A 17,770-nucleotide genomic window follows, 5' to 3' on the forward strand; every position below is an offset into this window, starting at 1 on the left:
AAAGGTCAAGCCGCCGTTTCATCTTACGCCGAAAGCTCACCGCGGCTTCACAAACGCCACTTGCGGCCCAATTAAGTTTCGGACGCTTCGTTTGGAGGTTCGACCGCTTTTCTTTTGAGAAGAGAACACTGCCGAACGAAGCGGGGTCCGGTGCGTCCGGATGAATGGGAGCTGTGGGCGGCGGTGCAGCTGGCTGTCGTCCGGGATAGCCCCGAGGCTCGACAACGCAGGCTCAAGAAGCGGGCGCGCGCAGAAGACGCCGCCGCACAGAGCGAGCACTGCCACCTGCTTAATTGAGGACAGTGGCGGCCATCTCGACTTATGTCGCCGCCCCGACCTAGGAGGACAACTGGTGGCTTCGGCAGTCCATTGTGATCCGACTCTTATCGGAAAGGGGATCTGCGCTCCCGGGCGATGTTTGCGACAGTCGTAGCTGGGTTGGGGCCGACAATTGCCCTAGTGCCGGGAAGCGTCAAGGTCACGGGTACTGGGGAGACAGACGTGGGAGTGTCTTGCTATGTTGGTTTGTGTGTTTTGCTTCTTCCTCCTTAGGGGAGAGAGTTGGTCTGATATAGCGGGTGTGTTTTGCTATGTGGTTTGTAAGTATTTTGCTTTTCTTTCCATAGGGGAGAGAGTTTGTTTAATACGGTGGAAGTGTGGGGCGGGGCACGTAACCCGGGGGGCCAATCCGTATGTGTGTGAATTCTCGGAATGTACGGTGTTTTAAGGGAAAATGATGCCCTTTTTACAATATGTACATTTGAGAGAGAGTTATGTGCCTTAAGGAAGTTGGAGGGCGGACCACGCGGCTAAAAACCAATCGTGTTAAGGGTTTGACACGATTGGATGCTGACGAATGTGGGCCGGGCCCACGTGTGTTTAAAACTGGGTCCCGGAGCCCGGAAGGGAGGTTCTGGGCTACGGAGTTAGATGTAATGCATCTTCGGCTATGCCGAGTAGGGGCCTCCCCTAAATGTTAGCCAGTTCCATGTTGTTGTGGTGCTCACTGCTCAACTTGTATATATATGTAAAGTATTGTATATAAAGCTTCAAGTTATATCCCCTGCAAGTTCTCTGTTGTTTGCCAAGTATCATCTCCTATAGACCTTCAGCCTTCAAGTAATAACGAGCCGTCTCCGACGGGGCACCCCTGGTGCAGAAGAAAGAAGAGAAAAAGAACCTATTCGCTTTTGCTATCAGAAGGAAGCAAGGGCGAAACTTTACTCCCTTCATACCCTCCTCCTCCACCAATACAGTTAGGTGGATCCTTGGCAGTGCTGGGATCGCAGGCAATGAGCTGGCTTACAAGCTTCCTCGTGAAACTCTTATCCAGGCGCCTGTAATTCCTTAGTCAAGCCTTTTGACCTGTGACGAGGCTCTGTGCTACAAAGCACCATTAAGGAATGCAACACACAGCTCTGTGACTCCATTCAGACAATCTCCAAACCCCATCCTCAACTCAGCATCTCCCAGACTCATATTTTTCGCAAGCTTCAGACCAACACCCATCTTACCCAGCACACCTACACCTCTTTCACATACGGTCTTACCCTTACTGCCCCAACTGCACCTCACCCTGTGCCAATCTGGAGCACTGTCTCTTTCAGTGCCCAGTAGCTCTTCGAACTCCCTTCTTCCTGGAGTACCCGCTGGCGTCAGACCAACTGAATGACCAGCGTGCCCTGGTGCTCCATGCCAAGGATATTTTGAGTGCTTAACATACTGCTTTTTATTAAAATGCATTTCTCTCTCTCTCTCGCTGATGTTGCGATTGCCAGTTGTGCTGTACGCATCATGAATAGTGAGTTGTGGCTGTGCGACCATAAATAAATCCCATCAGTCGTAAAAATACCTGCGTGAATGCATTTCTCCTGCTTGTACGTATGGATTTTGTTCGTTTTGGATGTTACGAATTTTTTCAAGACTCTGTGAGTTCTGTATCATCAAGATTCCACTGTAGACGTGTTGCAAACACTAGCTGATTTCACGAGTAAAATGCATGTGTCGACACCGATTTTTGGTGGCAGATCTCAGAGGCTACACACTACATAGCCCATCACTTCAAAATGGTGGGAATCTGTTGATTCTTTTCGATAAAAACGCGCTGAGTTCGAATCGCCTGATGGAAGATTTTTAAATCTAATTTTCTCATTGATAAATGTATGTTTAGCTGCCAGAAAAACGTCATCATAGTCGGAAAGAGCCAAATAATCAATTTTCAATGATAACACTAACTGAATGAAGATGTCCTCAGTGCCCCTTAAACCTGACAAGTGTGCTGCCAGGACGGCATTAAGCTGCATTTCTAAGCTCCAAACATAGTTAGATTTGCTCCCAAGGAAAAATTTTAGAATGCAATATTAAATCCACATTTTTAACCTTGCTTCTTAATTTGGTACCTACGAGCTGAAGCAAACAAAAACTGGAAAAAAAGAGTATTGCATTGAGCAGTGTAGCTACAGAGCTCAATGCTAATACTCTTTTTTTTTTCAGTTTATTTGCTAGACAACAGCTGGATGATCCAAATTTTTGACAAAACTCAGAACTACCCTTCATTTGATTTTTAATTTGATTTCATATTTCATTATTTGCACATGTCAACTAAACTACATCAGTAGCGTTAGCTTCCTCAGCAATTCCCTTATGTTATTCAACACAAAGACTAGAAGTGTGCAGTACTACACAAGTGCATCTCTTGCCAAATGCTCGCTAGATTGATTCAGCACGCACACAAAGAGATGCTGACAAGCGTTGCAAAAAGCATGTGGCATGTAGTATGTGGTATATAACAAGCATGTTGTATGCATTATCTGGGGTTTAACGTCTCAAAGTGGCACATGCGTTATGAGGTGCACCGCAGTGGATGGCTCTGGATTACGTTAGACCACATGTGGTTCTTTAGTGTGTACTGACATCTAACGAAAAGGGTTCAGCTTAAGTTAAAGACAATGCAGCGAGGTATGGAAAGAAAAATGATAGGTGTAACGTTAAGAGACTGGAAGCGAGCGGAGTGGATGAGGGAACAAACATGGATTAATGAAATCTTAGTCGAAATCAAGAGGAAGAAGTGGGCTTGGGCAGGGCATGTAATGCGAAGGCAAGATAACCACTGGTCCTCAAAAGGCAATGGAGTGGGTTCCAAGAGAAGGTGAGCGTAGCATGAGGTGGCAGAAAGTTAGGTGGGCAGGTGAGATTAAGAAGTCTGCGGAGATACGGTGTGTGCAACTGGCAAGGGATAGGGTTAATTGGAGAGACATTGGAGAGGCCTTTGCCCTGCAGTGGGCATAGTCAGGCCTATGACGATGATGATGAAATCGCACGGCAGATGGGCATTTTCCCGTTTCACATCCATGGAATACAGCCTACGCATCCGGAATATAACCCGTGACCTTGGTATCATTAGCTGCACGCCAAAGTCACTTAACCACTGCAGCGGTGTCAAGTCTGTATTCATTGGCACGCAAGATTGAGAAGGGTCTATTGCCTTTTTATGAAAGCAATCTGAGGTCCTGGTGCTTGACAAAGCCAGGAATTCCTCCCACCATAAAGTGAATCCCTATTTCAGTGTTTGCACAATTTCTTACAGAGCTAGCACAATGCTCATGGCATTGGGGGTTCAATTACCTTGATTGCAGCTGCAGTGAGGCCAGCACTGGTGCTTCCAATCCCAGTTGTCAAGACTGAACGGGCACTCATCTTTGCCGCATATTTCAAAAATTGAGATTTGGCTGTTCCTGTCAACACAGATAGGAAACGCTTTCGTGAGAACAGGGAACAGACAACACACAAAATAAAGGCAGAAACAAGTCTGATGCCACAGTGATGCCTTAAAAGCAAATTATGGGGGCATCCTGAACACATTTGATTTGATGAGTATATGCAACGAAGCAACGCTTCCTGCTCGCAGTTCCAAAGAGCCGATGCTCCTCTGTCCTGCACATCATGCATAACAATCCTGCTTGTAGCCACCTAGGATCCACTTGGACGCACAGCTGTGGTCAAGAATGCTATTATTGGTCCAAAATGCATTCCACAACAGAGGTACATTGCCAGCTGCACACAGTGCCAACATTACAAATGTCCTACCAGAGCTGCACTTTGCCCCATTTCCCAAATTTTCCAACAGCAACCCAACTATTGCCATTTGTGCACACCACCAATTCGATACTGCAAGGCAGTGGTGCTACCACTGGTCACTGCATAAGAAGTGTTCACTTTTACACTACATTTCACTGTTCCGTGCCATGAACCTGCACGATTCATCATTAGATAAAGTAACAACTGCAAGCAACAGTCCCGTTTATGATATGAGTGACTGAAAAAAAAAAATGTTGTTTTGTTAACCAAGCATGGTCCATAAGGCCCCTGCTTTTCTGCAGCAGAAGACTTTAAATTCCGGGAATTAAGAACAAAGAATCTGCAATATTTCGCAGAAAGCCTTTCACGCAGCAGTGGAGTTCGCCTTTATTCCCTTCTCTGCTTCTCAAGGCTCTTTCATTGCCTACATTCTCAATGGCCGACACCACTTTCTTTCCAAGTTTGTAGCAAATCCTTCCCGCTGGTGCATGCCGCGTGCTTTGTCTAGACAGCCCAAGGTTGTCAAGAAGTTGGCTTTTCCTCACAGCTCACAAGTGTGATGGGTGAGCTCGCTGTGGATATCCCAAAGAATAGCGAAAAAAATTGTGTGATATTCGTAGCTTGGGTCAAAATATCATGCAAAGTGCTTAGTGAAACAGATGATTTAAGGAAAAAAACTCGTGTCATGTTTGTACAAATACAGTGGTAAAGCCTCCTACAGGTGCCAGTATTGTGACCCTTCACAGAAGTGTGAGCACGCTGCTGCCAGAGCCGCAGCACTTCAATGCGCTATCCTGCTTGAGTGGATGGGGAAGCAAGCCCGTCAAGCTACCGGCTAAACTCCACTCATTACCAAGTTCTGCTTTTCAAGAGAATTCAGATGAGTAAAATAATGAAATTCTAGTCCCTTTATTATTCTTATCGACGTCCACAAACACAAAAGTCTGCAAAAAATTTTTAAGTACCGCAGAAAACTAGGGGCCTCAAGTGTGGAGTAGGCATTAACAGCACACAAGGTGAATAGACAGAGACAAGCATGCAGTGCCTTGTCCCTGTCGCTTGTCTATCCGTCCCGTGTGCAGTTCATGCACTTTGTTTCAAAAAGTAATGTACCAGTTCGGCCACCCCTAGCACTAACAAATGTAGCGAATTCAGGGATCTTCTAGTGAATTAATGATAAGGACAATTTAAAAAAAATCAATTGTAGTCAAACCAAAGCACCAAACAGCTACATAATTTGGCATAAATTTTGCATCTTTATTCAACCTTTTGCTATGTTTCTTTGATGCTGGAACACATGCTGAGCTCAGAAATACATTCACTGCCATGCAAGAGTAAAGGTACGGGTTTCAGTGAACAAAGGTTGAAATCAAGGATCTTAAAGCTGTTTTTCTTGTTGGCAGTCATATTTAGCAGAGCCTGTTCAGTTGTGATCATCTCAAATCTTTACCATTTCCTAGGCATCACCATCATGTGGAAAGCCTCCCATTAAAATATATATTTTTAATTATCCACAAAGTTTCCAGCCTTTCCTAGAGTATTTACAACTCCAGCTGCTTGCATTTGCTCTGTAGCTGTGGCCATAAGCCCCAGTGTACAGCATAAAGACCAGAGCTCTTTTTTTAATACAAGTTACAAAACTCTGCTTTAAAATTAAGACAGTACCAAGCTGAGGGAAGCTTCTAAAGGCTAGCAGGCATGTTGGTACCAACTACTCTCTTGGCGTTGCCAGCTTTTGGCAGCTTGCTGCAATGTGTAAAGCAACAATATGTTGACTTCCCAATACTGAACCAGTAGTGTGCCATACTTTTAAACATGGAGCCCATGGGAAGTATTGAAATTGGCGTAACTAAAGGCTGACTTGTGAAATTTGGCAGCAGGACTAATGATCTTACAATGCTTAAATCAGCTGCAGCCCTTACCTGGATCGCCAACAAGAAGCAAATGAGATTCGCCACGAATTCGAGTTCCACTTGTATCGCAGTGCTGAAAAATAAAAGTGTTGGTGAGGTTTAAATCTCTCACAAAGAAATGACAGAGTAATACAATGTAAAGGATGTTTATGTAACGAAGTGAGTGCTTCAATGCCTTGAAATGCGATTTAATAACCCTAACAGCTATACAAAAGCGATGCCATAGCCAAACATACATCAATAGTACATCAGCTGAGTTTGCAGCAAGTGTATACATATACAATGTTTTTCTTGGGTCTCAATGACAGATAACACCCGAATGTTGAAGTCTTCACAAGGCTGTGGTAGCCAAGCTTGTGTGGAATTGCGGAACAACTATTTTCATGAAGTATATTATTAAAGGAGAAGAGACATCAAATTTTTTTTGCATGTTTACATCTTTTAAATTATGCATTAGGCATTCTTATACATGGATGACCCTGTGATATTCATCTGCTACAGCTAAATAATTTACAACTGATTTTCTTTGTTCATGCAGTTTAGGTTTCAGTTTCATCAACCGAATGATGGTGGTGACGTGTGTCAGCTTTTAGGTCAAGTGAGGCACGAAAAAAATAGCAATATAACGACTGATACTTTGTTTGTTGCCATTCCAGCTCATGAAGCGGGCTGGTTTAACTGTTGTAGTGAATTAAAGCTATGTATCAGTGTGTATATTGTAGTTTTTTTGTCCCTCACATGACCTGAAAACCAACTGCACGTCACAGCCATCGTTCAGTTGATTAAACTGAAACAACACGAGACAAAAAATTCAATTATAAATTATTTAGTGGTCGTAGGGGAGTCCCACACGGTGATTCGTGCATTCTAGTCTGAACTGAAAGAAGAAAACATGCAACTAAAGTTAGGTGTCTACAGTCCTTTATGATTATAAGTGCATAAAAGTAGATTCACCTAGAACAAACAGAAACAAAGCTGACTGCCGGTGACATCTCTGCTAAGTAAATACGATCAATTAGTGTTAGGAAGGTAACCCAGGTGGAAAAAAAGACCTACTTCCCCAAGGAGTATATTTATGCACAATGGATGAAATTACTGACCCATCACTCCATTTCTATCAATAGCAGTTTGTGCGGAATTTGTGGTTGATGTGAAAAAGCACAGGTGTTCGGCAGTCATCTACAAAGAATTTATTTGCAAAGGATTTGCCAAAGATACCAGCATTAACCTGTTTGTCTGCTGTATATTAACATAAAAACAGACTTTTCAAGTCTAGTTTGTCTCAAGAACATTTAATATGGCTCAAGGAGAAAATTTGGCAGGGTAACATTGCATAAATTTATGCTTTGACTCTTTGATGACCTTTAAGCTTAAGGCTCAACGCTGAGTTGTTTACCACATGAGAGATAAGCAGTCATTCAGATCACTTAGAAACAACAGTTCTGTAAAAAGAAATACTAGGCAGTGACAGTTTAAGGGAAGGAAGGAAAATGCTGTCGCAATAAGTTACCCTGAGTGAGCGACAAACGGCACTTACCCGAACGCCACCAGCGAGTACCAGGGCCACTGCCAGCTTAACCAAGTACAGGCCATACACTTGGGGACACACGCTTGCCAGGATCAGGTCTCTTCCCACAAGTGGACAGTCTTTGTGTTCGTCCCAGAACTCCCCGAACTCCTTTTTCTGCATGCAATGAGTGGCAGGATTACAAAAAACAACTGAAGCAGTAAGACACTCAACTGTCTTGCTGATTTATGCTTATCATTGATGAACTAATCAAAGCCTAAATGCACTCTGTATGTTGGGACAAACCAGAAGACATCAAGGTTCTCATTTCATTTATGCTAATGCCGTTAACCTACTATACAATAGGTTACAGGCAACATAACACTATCCTCACCCCACTAGTTCTCTGCAACTTCGGATGGCGCGACAGAGCTCATTGTCCGAAGATCAGGGCAAGCATAGGAAACATTCTGTACTCATGTAACACTGTCGTTACCTCCCCTTCTTTCCCTCATTCCTGGAGAACTCTGCTTCACTCAGGCTCGGCATATGACCAACGGGCCTCAGCAAGATAAGCGTTCTTTTTGACCGGACCATCATGCTTGGCACACTTGTTTATTCTGTTTTTCTTCACACCTACTGGACAGCAGCGGCCAAACTAAGGCAATGAAAATTTTCTTGGGATGATTCACAATGCTTCACACACATAAAAAACCCGTGCAGCATGTCACTACTCCTATATCTCCTTTGAAATACCAAGATCAGAGTGCTGTGGTCAAACAGTCTTCATAAACAAGTAACAGCCACGAGTAGATAAGGTGGCTTGATACCTAATTTAGAAAGAATTGCATGTTCCTGCCAACAGAAAGCACTTTTGCCTAAATGTCTGTGGAACCAAAACACATTTATGAACCTTCCATGCATAGTAAAGGCTCTTAAATTTCACTGCTACATTCTGATCTGTACTGTCACTTATATCAGTCATGCTCAATATTCACCATTCCTACATAGTATGATCACCAACTCTGAGCTTGTTACGAGACAGAATGAGCTCTACCATTAGGGTAAGGATATGAATTTTTCTCACTTCAGTGTTCTACTTCAGTTTCCTTACAAAGATATGTGAACTCTTCTAAGACATTTAGTAAGCATGGACAGGTGCCAGTGTGGCTGCATGGAAGAACTGAACATTAGGCATTTGTGGTGCATGTTTATGGGCAGTAAGAATGAAAATGCAGGCAAAGAAAACACCTATAACATAGTGCTGCATCTTGCGTTGCATGCACTGTCTGCATCTTTCACAGTGAATGCAGGGCAGTACACACTTCTTACTTTCAAAATTGATATGCTGACTGGTGTCTATTAAAACTATAAATGTACACATGCATGAATTAAGATGTTTTACTAACATGAGTGTCAAAAATCAAGGAGCAAGCCTTTTGGTATGGGTAGTTAGATTAGCTATGAAACTACAGTCAAGTAAAGAGAACAAATCTGATAAGATACCGAACGCAGTACTGCAATACCCTATTGATTCTTTTGCCAGGGGAAACAATGCCAAAAAGAAGAGAAACAAAGTGCCAGGCCCTTACATAGGTAGACTTACCACTTCGGCAGTGATGTCCAGAGAGGCAGACTGCTCTTCAGCAACTTCGATATTGTGTGCATGAAAGACAAAGTTGACATCGGGGCGCTGTCCACGAACGAACTTATGTTGACGTGAGGACAGAATTCCACTGCAAAAGAAATATTTATTCTCATTGTGCACTCACTGCTGCAGCCGCTGTCATGAAAAGCAACAGGAGAGAGAATACATGGATATAATGAAATTGAGAAAATTCCGCTATTTTCTGCCACACATGTAGGTTTTCATTACATGCAGTTTCTATGTAAGGACTCAAAGGGGCACTGCAGAATGGAAACTAAAATCAAAACATGAATGTAGATGAGATTGCACAGTGAACCCCCTTTTACTCGAATTCATAAGTACAGAGAAACATTTCATAAGTGCGCTGATAACGCTGAAATAGCTTGCAAGAGGGAGATTGAAAGTAATTTAATGAAAGGAGGAGAGGTTAGCCAGTGGTAAGGTGACCCTGGGCTGCTGCTACACACTGGGGAAGAGGGAAAGTAAAAGGATAGGGTGCTGATAGAGGGTGATGATGTCATAATACAATAAATTGTTCAGGGTGGTCTGGTTTGTAGAGGAGACAATGCACACACTGGGTGGCACTCATCTCACGTAGTACGTAGTGGGGAGAGTAGGAGTGGTGGGAGAGTCAGAAGCCCATGCCACTTCTCCTGTACCCTCTTTCTCAGGCTGCCTGGCCACCACTGGCTGAGGACACGGACTTGTCTCTGCCTCGTAACACTGGTTTTCTCCGCTGTTCTTGCTAACATACACGGCAGCTTTCACGCAAACAACCAAGCGACAGCGATGGGTGCGCACAACACTTCTAGTGCCTTCTTTGCTGTGTCCTCTTCGCTTGCGCTGCCTTTGACAGGGTTCGTAGCAGTTTCAGTGGAAAAAATTCAAGGGTTTTCAAGGACTTTAAAGGCCCTGGCATAGCAATTTCAAGGACCCAAAGCAATGTTCAGTAGCTTGTACAGAAAATAAATTTAAGAAGAAATTCATTCATTTTTTTGGAAAAGAAAAAAATAGGCATACACTGCCTTGAAACACACATTAATAAACGCATAAACTGCCTTGAAGTGCACGCTGGTCAAGATTAACAAGAATGCACTTGAAGTTTTTCAGCAATTTCACAATAAATTGCTTGAACCTCCTGAATCTTTTCTTCTGCAGTTTTTCTAAGACTGTTTGATTTCACAATATATGTGATGTCATTAGCCGCCTCAGCTTTTACGGCATAACTGTCTGCAGCTGCCAAGTCCGCAACAGTTTTTGTAGCGCGAGCTACACTGGCCGTGGATGAGCAGTTTCGCGTGAGCGTGGATGAGCCAAGCTGCCCATGCGCGAGGAGCGAGTGATGTCAAGGTGTGCAGCTGGTGCGCTGGAGCCGACAAGAAGAAGGAGAGGATGATGAGGAACCATAGCCAGGCTACAGCCATGGAGAAGGAAAGCAAAGCCACTGCTGAGCAGCGCAGAAGAGCGGAAAAGTTGAATTCGCCGGATCCCGAAGTGGTAGCCTGGCAGTTAGCGGTTAACCAGAGGAAGAACGAACAGGCTAAGGCCAAGCGCGCAGCAGAGACGCCAGAGCAACGAGAAGAACACCTAGCAAAGCGGCGTCGCCAGGAGGCTGAGCGGCGTGCAACACAATCAGGGCATGGTTATGCTAGCCACCATAGCATGGTCAGGGCTAGAGAGCGGACACAAGCAATACACGAGACATTGGATTGACTCGGATTAGGGCTAGCCAGATGTGGCCAGACGTTCACTCGAATCCGCTAAGCCTATTCCAGCGCAAAATTCAAGGACTTTCCAGCACCTTTACAAGATTCAAGGGTTTTCAAGGCCTTGAATATGGAGTTTTAGAAATCAAGGGTTTTCAAGGGTTTCAAGAACTGCTACGAACCCTGCTTTGAGCATCAACTATTGTAGTGTCCTTTGGTGAGACACCACAAAAGCAAAAGCAGCGAAGACTCCTGCACTTGCCACAGAAAGGCACCGACAATGCTGCAGCACAGAGCGTTGTGTCAACTGCATCCATTCATTGCGATCGCAGATATTCCTCTCATGCAAGTTTGTGTTTGTTCATGTCTTGTTGTCATGAAACTTTCATGTGGTTCGGCCAAACTTTAATTAGTGTAGCACTAGCTGTAACCAAGGTGAAACTGAGAGAATGAGAGTACTGCTGCTTGCTCATAGATGGTGCCAGTGTGCGCCATCGTCCATCACCACTGCATGAGAGGAGGTAGGGTAGCTAGGGGAGGAGAGCTCTGTCTGCAACAGCACACGCCTAAGTGCACCCACGCGCTGCCTCCTCGCAGTCGCTTCACGCTCCGCTCCGTTGGCGGGTGATGCTGTGGAATGTGCTGCACGCGATAGATTGTCGATGTTGACCATGCCCCTCACCACGTTGTATTCCTAGAATATAACCGTCTCCTTATATAATACGATACAAAATAGTATCAGCCAGTTCTTTCAGAAGAATGTAGACGTAACCAGTGGAGATGCTTTGTCTGCTGCTGCTGCTAGAAGAGCTGCCTAAACAAAGGCTAAGCACCGCTGCCGCCAGAATCCAAGGTGCACGCCGTCGAAGCACAAGGTCATAACCGCCGTCGAGAAGACCCAGGAGTTCGCGGTGCCGAAGTAGAGGCTAGGTGGCGTCATTGAGAGGAGCCTGCCATTCGCGCCGCCGAAGCAGACAAAGCTGTGCTCAAATTTCACATTAAGGAATACCGTAATTGTCCTTAGAATTTTTTATGGCAAGAACTACACAGTGCAGACAAAATGAGACACAGGAAAAGCTTGACACATCACTCATTTCTGGCAACAAAAAATGAAGGTAAATTTATCTGGAAGTGGGTGGCTTTCGCATCGATGAAAATAACCACATTCCATCATTTTGAAAAGGGCCACCTGGAGATGTTTACAGGAAGAACCATGACCTAAGTTACTCCAGACTAAATTTATTCTGCGAGCAAAATCGTTCCAGGAAACAAGCCCCGAACACGGGATCAAATGGCCAACATTGCTGTCAACTGATTATCCCTTTCCTGAGTAGCTTCAAAAAACAAAAGAAAAGTAGTGGCAGCAGCATTTTGTACATCAACAGGTTTTGAAAGGCATATTCAAAATTACTAATAGTCGGTTCCTCTGTTGCAGAAGAAAATCATAGTAGACCAATATATCCTGTACTTCACACAGTTTAGATGTGGTGATGGAGTTGTATAAAGGACCCAAGGCTGAGCTGCAAGAGTCTACCTGACAACCACTTCTTGCCCAGGCTTACAAGAGTCGACCAGGTCATCTTCAAGGACAACCCACATGTTCCCGGGAACATTGCGAAGCACAAGGTTATTGGCCTTCTCCTGGATTAATACTTCCTGGTAGTCCCTGCACTTGGACAAGTCTGTTTCTGTAGGAAGTGGGAAAAAAAAATGAAAAGCAAAACTCTGTTATTTCTAACACAATAAAGTTATTTCCAGCCCGTGTACAAATGTTCCCAAATCACAACTTCTGGCAGGTACAAAAAATGGCAGTAAGAAGCACCACAGTGTTCATTAATTAACAAGTGCAAGAGGCAACAGAAGAAAGACACAAGTAACACAAGTATGCGCTGTTGCATTACGAAGGGAATATAAAATGGACAAATATGCTAAGAAAGCTTTAATCGTGGGCAGAAATGCGCACTTACATTGTCCTCTTTTCTGTGTTGCTTGTAGTGCTTTCAATTTTCCCCAACATTTTCCAACTTGCCCGTAAGTCTTCCATTCTAATGTACACTCCTAAAAATTTAGACCATCCAGGGCTCTTTTACAAGAATCACCCTAATGTTGCAAACGTATATATATTCTTTGAAGATGGCTAAAGCGCAAGTAACCAAAGTAACACAAATCAATCTAACTGGTCAGTAGCAAATAAACAACAGTACCCTTTGAGGAAGGCATGAACTTGGTGCTGCGACAACCAATGGGGTTAGGGCACGAGGTAGGCTTTGTCAGGATGCAGAACATGGCCAAATCTGCCTTGACGGTGAATGAGAAGCCACATGAGGAGCAGAGGTAGTCCCTCGAGTGCTCCAGCACTTTCATTCCTTTCATTCTCAAAACTGTTCCTATGAGGAAGAAATTGAGAAATAAAACTCAGCACAACTAAAAGCTGGATTTTATCTGTAAAGTGGATGATTATTTCTCCACGGACCAGCTACGGTATCCAAGCATAACCAGAAATTAACCAAAAACTAGAACCAACCCCATATTTTGCTTGGAACTGAACCGACCTACTATTTTTGCCCCATTGGAACTAAGCCTGAACTGAAAACAACAAATGACTCTGTTCCAAACTAATCTGGGATTCGGTTTAGCCATAGTTTTGCTGCAGCACACCATATATTTCTTTCCTTTTTTTTTTTTTCAGCCCCAATGAGAAGTCTTACTGAACACATTTAGGCACCGAAAGCTAGGTAATTTCTGTCTTCCACTATTAATAATTGCTTGATACCTATCTCACCATGAGTGAGGAATTTCTTCCATTTTTACATGTAGTAACACTACACAAGTCAATCAAACTGAGTAAATAAAAAAGCTGTTCAGATTTTAAATGCATAAAAAGCATAGCAGGATAACCAAAATTTACCAGTTTTTTTAATCACAGCTGCGGTCATCAGTCATTTGGGCTAAAAATTTTGCTGCAGAATGTACATTCAACTGGGCCAAGCTGCGAGATCTTGAAAAAAGTAACTTTTTCATTCTTACTCAGCATACTGACGTGACGCAGAAAAAGAAACAAGGCAATAAAATAGCGAATTAGAAAACCTTCCTAAAATCATATTTTTTTGGTACCAAACCCATTTGAACCTGCCGTGAATGTTGCTCAAGACCAGAACCCAAACAGAACTGAAAGGGCATGAACCCGAACCCAAACTAAACTGCCAAACTAAACTTCCCAAAATTTCAATGCAAAACCTCAGACCTTACCAACCTGACTCAAGCAATAAAAATGGCCAGGTTTTAATTACAGCAAGGATTAGAATAATATACTATGTCCAGGTTGTTCTCAAGCATTAACAAAGAAGCACTAACTAAATTTTGCTTGTTAGAGAAAATAAATTATTCCAAAGACTCAAAAAGAACAGAGCTCACAGAACAGAGGTGTGCCTTTCTTCTGCCAGTGACCTCAATCTCTTTTGAGTCTTCTGTCTATGAGGACTATTAAAAAATGGTTTGCTTGAGTTCAGACTAGACGATGTGGTACCACTGACTGATCTCAGTGAAGGACGGCCCAGGACAGCAACTTCGGCTGACACTGTTGTTTGTGCCAAAAAGATTATCAGACTAGTGTCAAATCAGCCTAAAAATCCTGTAGGAAGGCACAAACGTTCCAAAGGCAAGTCTGTTCTAGGTCCTCAGTGATGAACTTTGCTATACAAAATGATCTGCCCGTTTGGTTTCTTTGCTTTTGAAGAAAAGAATGAGGCTGGTGCGGATCTCACAAAGATCATTTTCAGAAAACCCTGAACAGAAAAGCACCAACCATCAGAAAAATACTAAGCATCCATTAAGGATGCTGAGAATCTCACTGTTAGCTGCACCCTTCCTCACTATATATGATATTAGTAATGAATGAGGAGGTTAAGGAGCAACACAGGCAGATCTTTGCCATGACATGACATGACAGAAGTACATTTGGTTTGGTTTGGTTTATGGAGTTTAACCCCCAAAGTGACTCAGCTATGAGGAACACAGTAGTGGAGGGCCTGAGAAAATTTCAACTTCGTGGGGTTCTTTAATGTGCACTGACACCACACAGTACATGTGCCTCTAAGATATTGCCTCCATCAAAATGCGACCGCCGCAACCAGTATCAAACCCGCGTCTTTCGGGTCAGCAGCCGAGCACCATAACCACTGAGTCACCGCAGCAGCTGTCAGAAGTAGGGGTATTATAATTGACGCAGTTGGGATAGATCAAGGGATCTTGTGGGATGTGGGGGAGGCTCTAAGATCTATCTACCCCTGCTCTGCACCTGTGCCAATGCTGAACGTCATGAAAATAGAATGACTGTTATACAAGTAGCACTGTAATAAACTGTCACTGGTAACAAAGCATGGTTTTTCAAGTTGAGCCCTGAACCCAGAACAGCACAGCACGGTTCTTTCACAAAATGGAGCTCCACTACCAAGAAAAACCCGACAAATGAAGTTCAACAAAGTCATGTTCATGACTTTTTTTCACTTGGGACAAAATTGTGACTTCCATTTTACTTGCTGGCAACAACCGAGACTTACTCAGTGAAATACCACAATAACTTTTCAGGCAGCTCAAAACATGCCACCCATAGTGTACAATGATGGTTGGTTGGTTTATTGGGGTTTTAATGTCCCGAAGCAATTCAGGCTATGAGGGACGCCGTAGTGAAGGGCTCCGGAAATTTCGACCACCTGGGGTTCTTTAAAGTGCACTGACATCGCACAGCACACGGGCCTCTAGAATTTCACCTTCATCGAAATTCGGCTGCCGCGGCTGGGATTTATTCCGCGTCTTTCGGGTCAGCAGCCAAGCGCCGTACCCACTGAGCCACTGCGGCGGCTCGGTTTATTGGGGTTTAACATCCCAAAGCGACTCAGGCTATGAGAGATGCAGTAGTGAAGAGCTCGGGAACTTCGACCACCTGGGGTTCTTTAACGTGCACTGACATCGCACAGTACACAGTCTCTAGAATTTCGCCTCCATCGAAATTCGACTGCCACAGCCGGGTCGAACCTGCGTCTTTCGGGTCAGCAGCCGAGCACCATAACCACTGAGCCACCGCGGCGGCCCATATAGTGTACAATGAGGAAATGGTTCCTTCACCATGACAATGCCCCCACCCGTCATGCAATGAAAACTGCACTCTTTAATAGCATCTCTGGCATCAATGCTTTCCAGGAACGAACTTGCTCACTTGACCCAGTCCTCTGCGATTTTTGGCTGTTCCGCAAAATCAAGACCAAGATGCCTGGGAAAGGCTACATAGATTTAAAGGAAATTTAGGTACTATGATGGACAAGTTTTCAATGCTAATGAAAGCAGACTTTCAGGAGTGCTTTCGAAAGTGAATCCTCTATTTCCAAAAGTGCACTGATATGAATGGAGATACTGCAGAGAAATGAAGTTCTATAATGCTGTCGCGGCAAGAAGAAGCTCACTGCACATGAAAATTGCTTCTATAAAACTGCGCAAACTTTTTCAGCTCCCGTTGTATTATAGATGTTCGAAAACACAGGATATTACCAGTTATGGCCAGGAACCTTGACACGTGTTTGCATTTTGGCAGTGTAGCTCTCTGGATGAACTGAGGAAGGTTTACGAGTCGAAGGTGGACATTGTCTTTCAAGCACTGCAAATAAAGATGCAAATTTAAGTGGCAAAAAAGGTCGAGATAATGACACTGCACATATTTTCACTGCAGATGCCAGGCCGGGCGTATGTATTACTGTGGTGCTACTTCGCATTACCTAATAAATGAACAGCTGCATGCTACTACAGAAATGTTACCTGATGACACATCTCTACTAGACCCATAATAATCCCTACATGATACAGCAGGCGGAGCTGATATTACAGTCACAAGCCCCACTCAGAAAATTGACGCCAAAGAACATGCCACTCCTGCGCGACGTGCTTTATCATCGCGGATAACCAACACGGTTAAAAAGCACTCAGAGCGATAGCACCTCCTGCAAAGAATATCTCACGTATTTGTCTTGAAGTGAGCACTCATCCAAGGTTTCCCTCAATGCCAGAGCTACGGAGACGTTCATGGAATCGAGAGTTTTCACAGGGTCATAGAGGAGAGACTCGCCAAACTCCACGCTAGCATCGAAGAGGGTTGTTCCACTGCCAAACAAAAGAAAAAGTCAAGTGTCAGGTCTCGCGGTAGCATCCGGTGGTGCGGGGTTTTAGCATTCTTTCTAAGGTGTCAACGCGCGTAACAGTCGATGCTCCTTACTTGACTCGCAGGCAGTAATGACGTCTCTCATCGTCAGACGCCAGAATAGCTTCCAGATCATCTTTGTGGGTTTCCAGTAAGAACTCCTTCAAGAAAGCTGCATCACAAACATCCGATCGTACAGTTGAACAGCGAACCACGAAAACGCGTGCCTAAAAAAACTTGAGCTTTGAATACCTTACCTTGAATGCGGTTCATGTATGACAAAGGTGAAAAGGTTTGAAAACAGAGAAATCGCCAACTTCAAAGCTTCCGCGAAAGTGCCGGACACATGCCTGACGTCTGCTTTCTGTGTAGGCGGCCTGCTGCAACTCGAACTGCAACATAAAATCCGAAGCCAAAAGTTCTGCTCACCCGCATTTGATAAACGCCTCATTAGCGACTAAATCACTAAATACTGCTGCATGTGGAAGTTGAATAAATACGAGTTGCGAATGTCTATCGCATGCGCTTGTTTTTGGCATTTTGTAAACAACAAAAATAGGCAGCTTAATTTTATTTGTGGGACTTAAAATGTATTGTATCAGTGTATAGTACTATTTATAATTTAAATAAATGCGAGAAAGCCTATATGGTAAACAACGTTTTACGAACATAGAGGGCGCTCGCGAATAAAAAGGCGGCTCAGCGCCGTCGTCTGCTACAATTTAGGTCTGC

At 43.9% G+C, this 17,770-nt stretch overlaps 1 protein-coding gene across 1 annotated transcript in view; it reads right to left on the bottom strand.

Annotated features, from left to right (window-relative positions):
• LOC149341214 (uncharacterized) overlaps nucleotides 1-17,554 on the bottom strand; it is a 34,187-nt gene extending 16,633 nt beyond the window's left edge. The window contains exons 1-10 of the mRNA XM_089543159.1: nucleotides 17,296-17,554; nucleotides 17,114-17,210; nucleotides 16,860-17,001; nucleotides 16,396-16,501; nucleotides 13,056-13,238; nucleotides 12,386-12,539; nucleotides 9,104-9,233; nucleotides 7,528-7,674; nucleotides 6,000-6,063; nucleotides 3,625-3,734 (exon numbers count right to left, since the gene is read on the bottom strand). Of these exons, the coding sequence (XP_089399285.1) occupies nucleotides 3,625-3,734; nucleotides 6,000-6,063; nucleotides 7,528-7,674; nucleotides 9,104-9,233; nucleotides 12,386-12,539; nucleotides 13,056-13,238; nucleotides 16,396-16,501; nucleotides 16,860-17,001; nucleotides 17,114-17,210; nucleotides 17,296-17,311 (1,149 nt within the window). The 5' untranslated portion in view covers nucleotides 17,312-17,554. The remainder of the gene's footprint in view (nucleotides 1-3,624; nucleotides 3,735-5,999; nucleotides 6,064-7,527; nucleotides 7,675-9,103; nucleotides 9,234-12,385; nucleotides 12,540-13,055; nucleotides 13,239-16,395; nucleotides 16,502-16,859; nucleotides 17,002-17,113; nucleotides 17,211-17,295) is intronic.
• Between the last annotated feature and the right edge of the window lie 216 nt (nucleotides 17,555-17,770).

The sequence above is a fragment of the Amblyomma mixtum genome, chromosome 5, assembly GCF_055824585.1.
Source record: "Amblyomma mixtum isolate Tamu chromosome 5, ASM5582458v1, whole genome shotgun sequence".
Lineage (NCBI taxonomy): Eukaryota > Metazoa > Arthropoda > Arachnida > Ixodida > Ixodidae > Amblyomma > Amblyomma mixtum.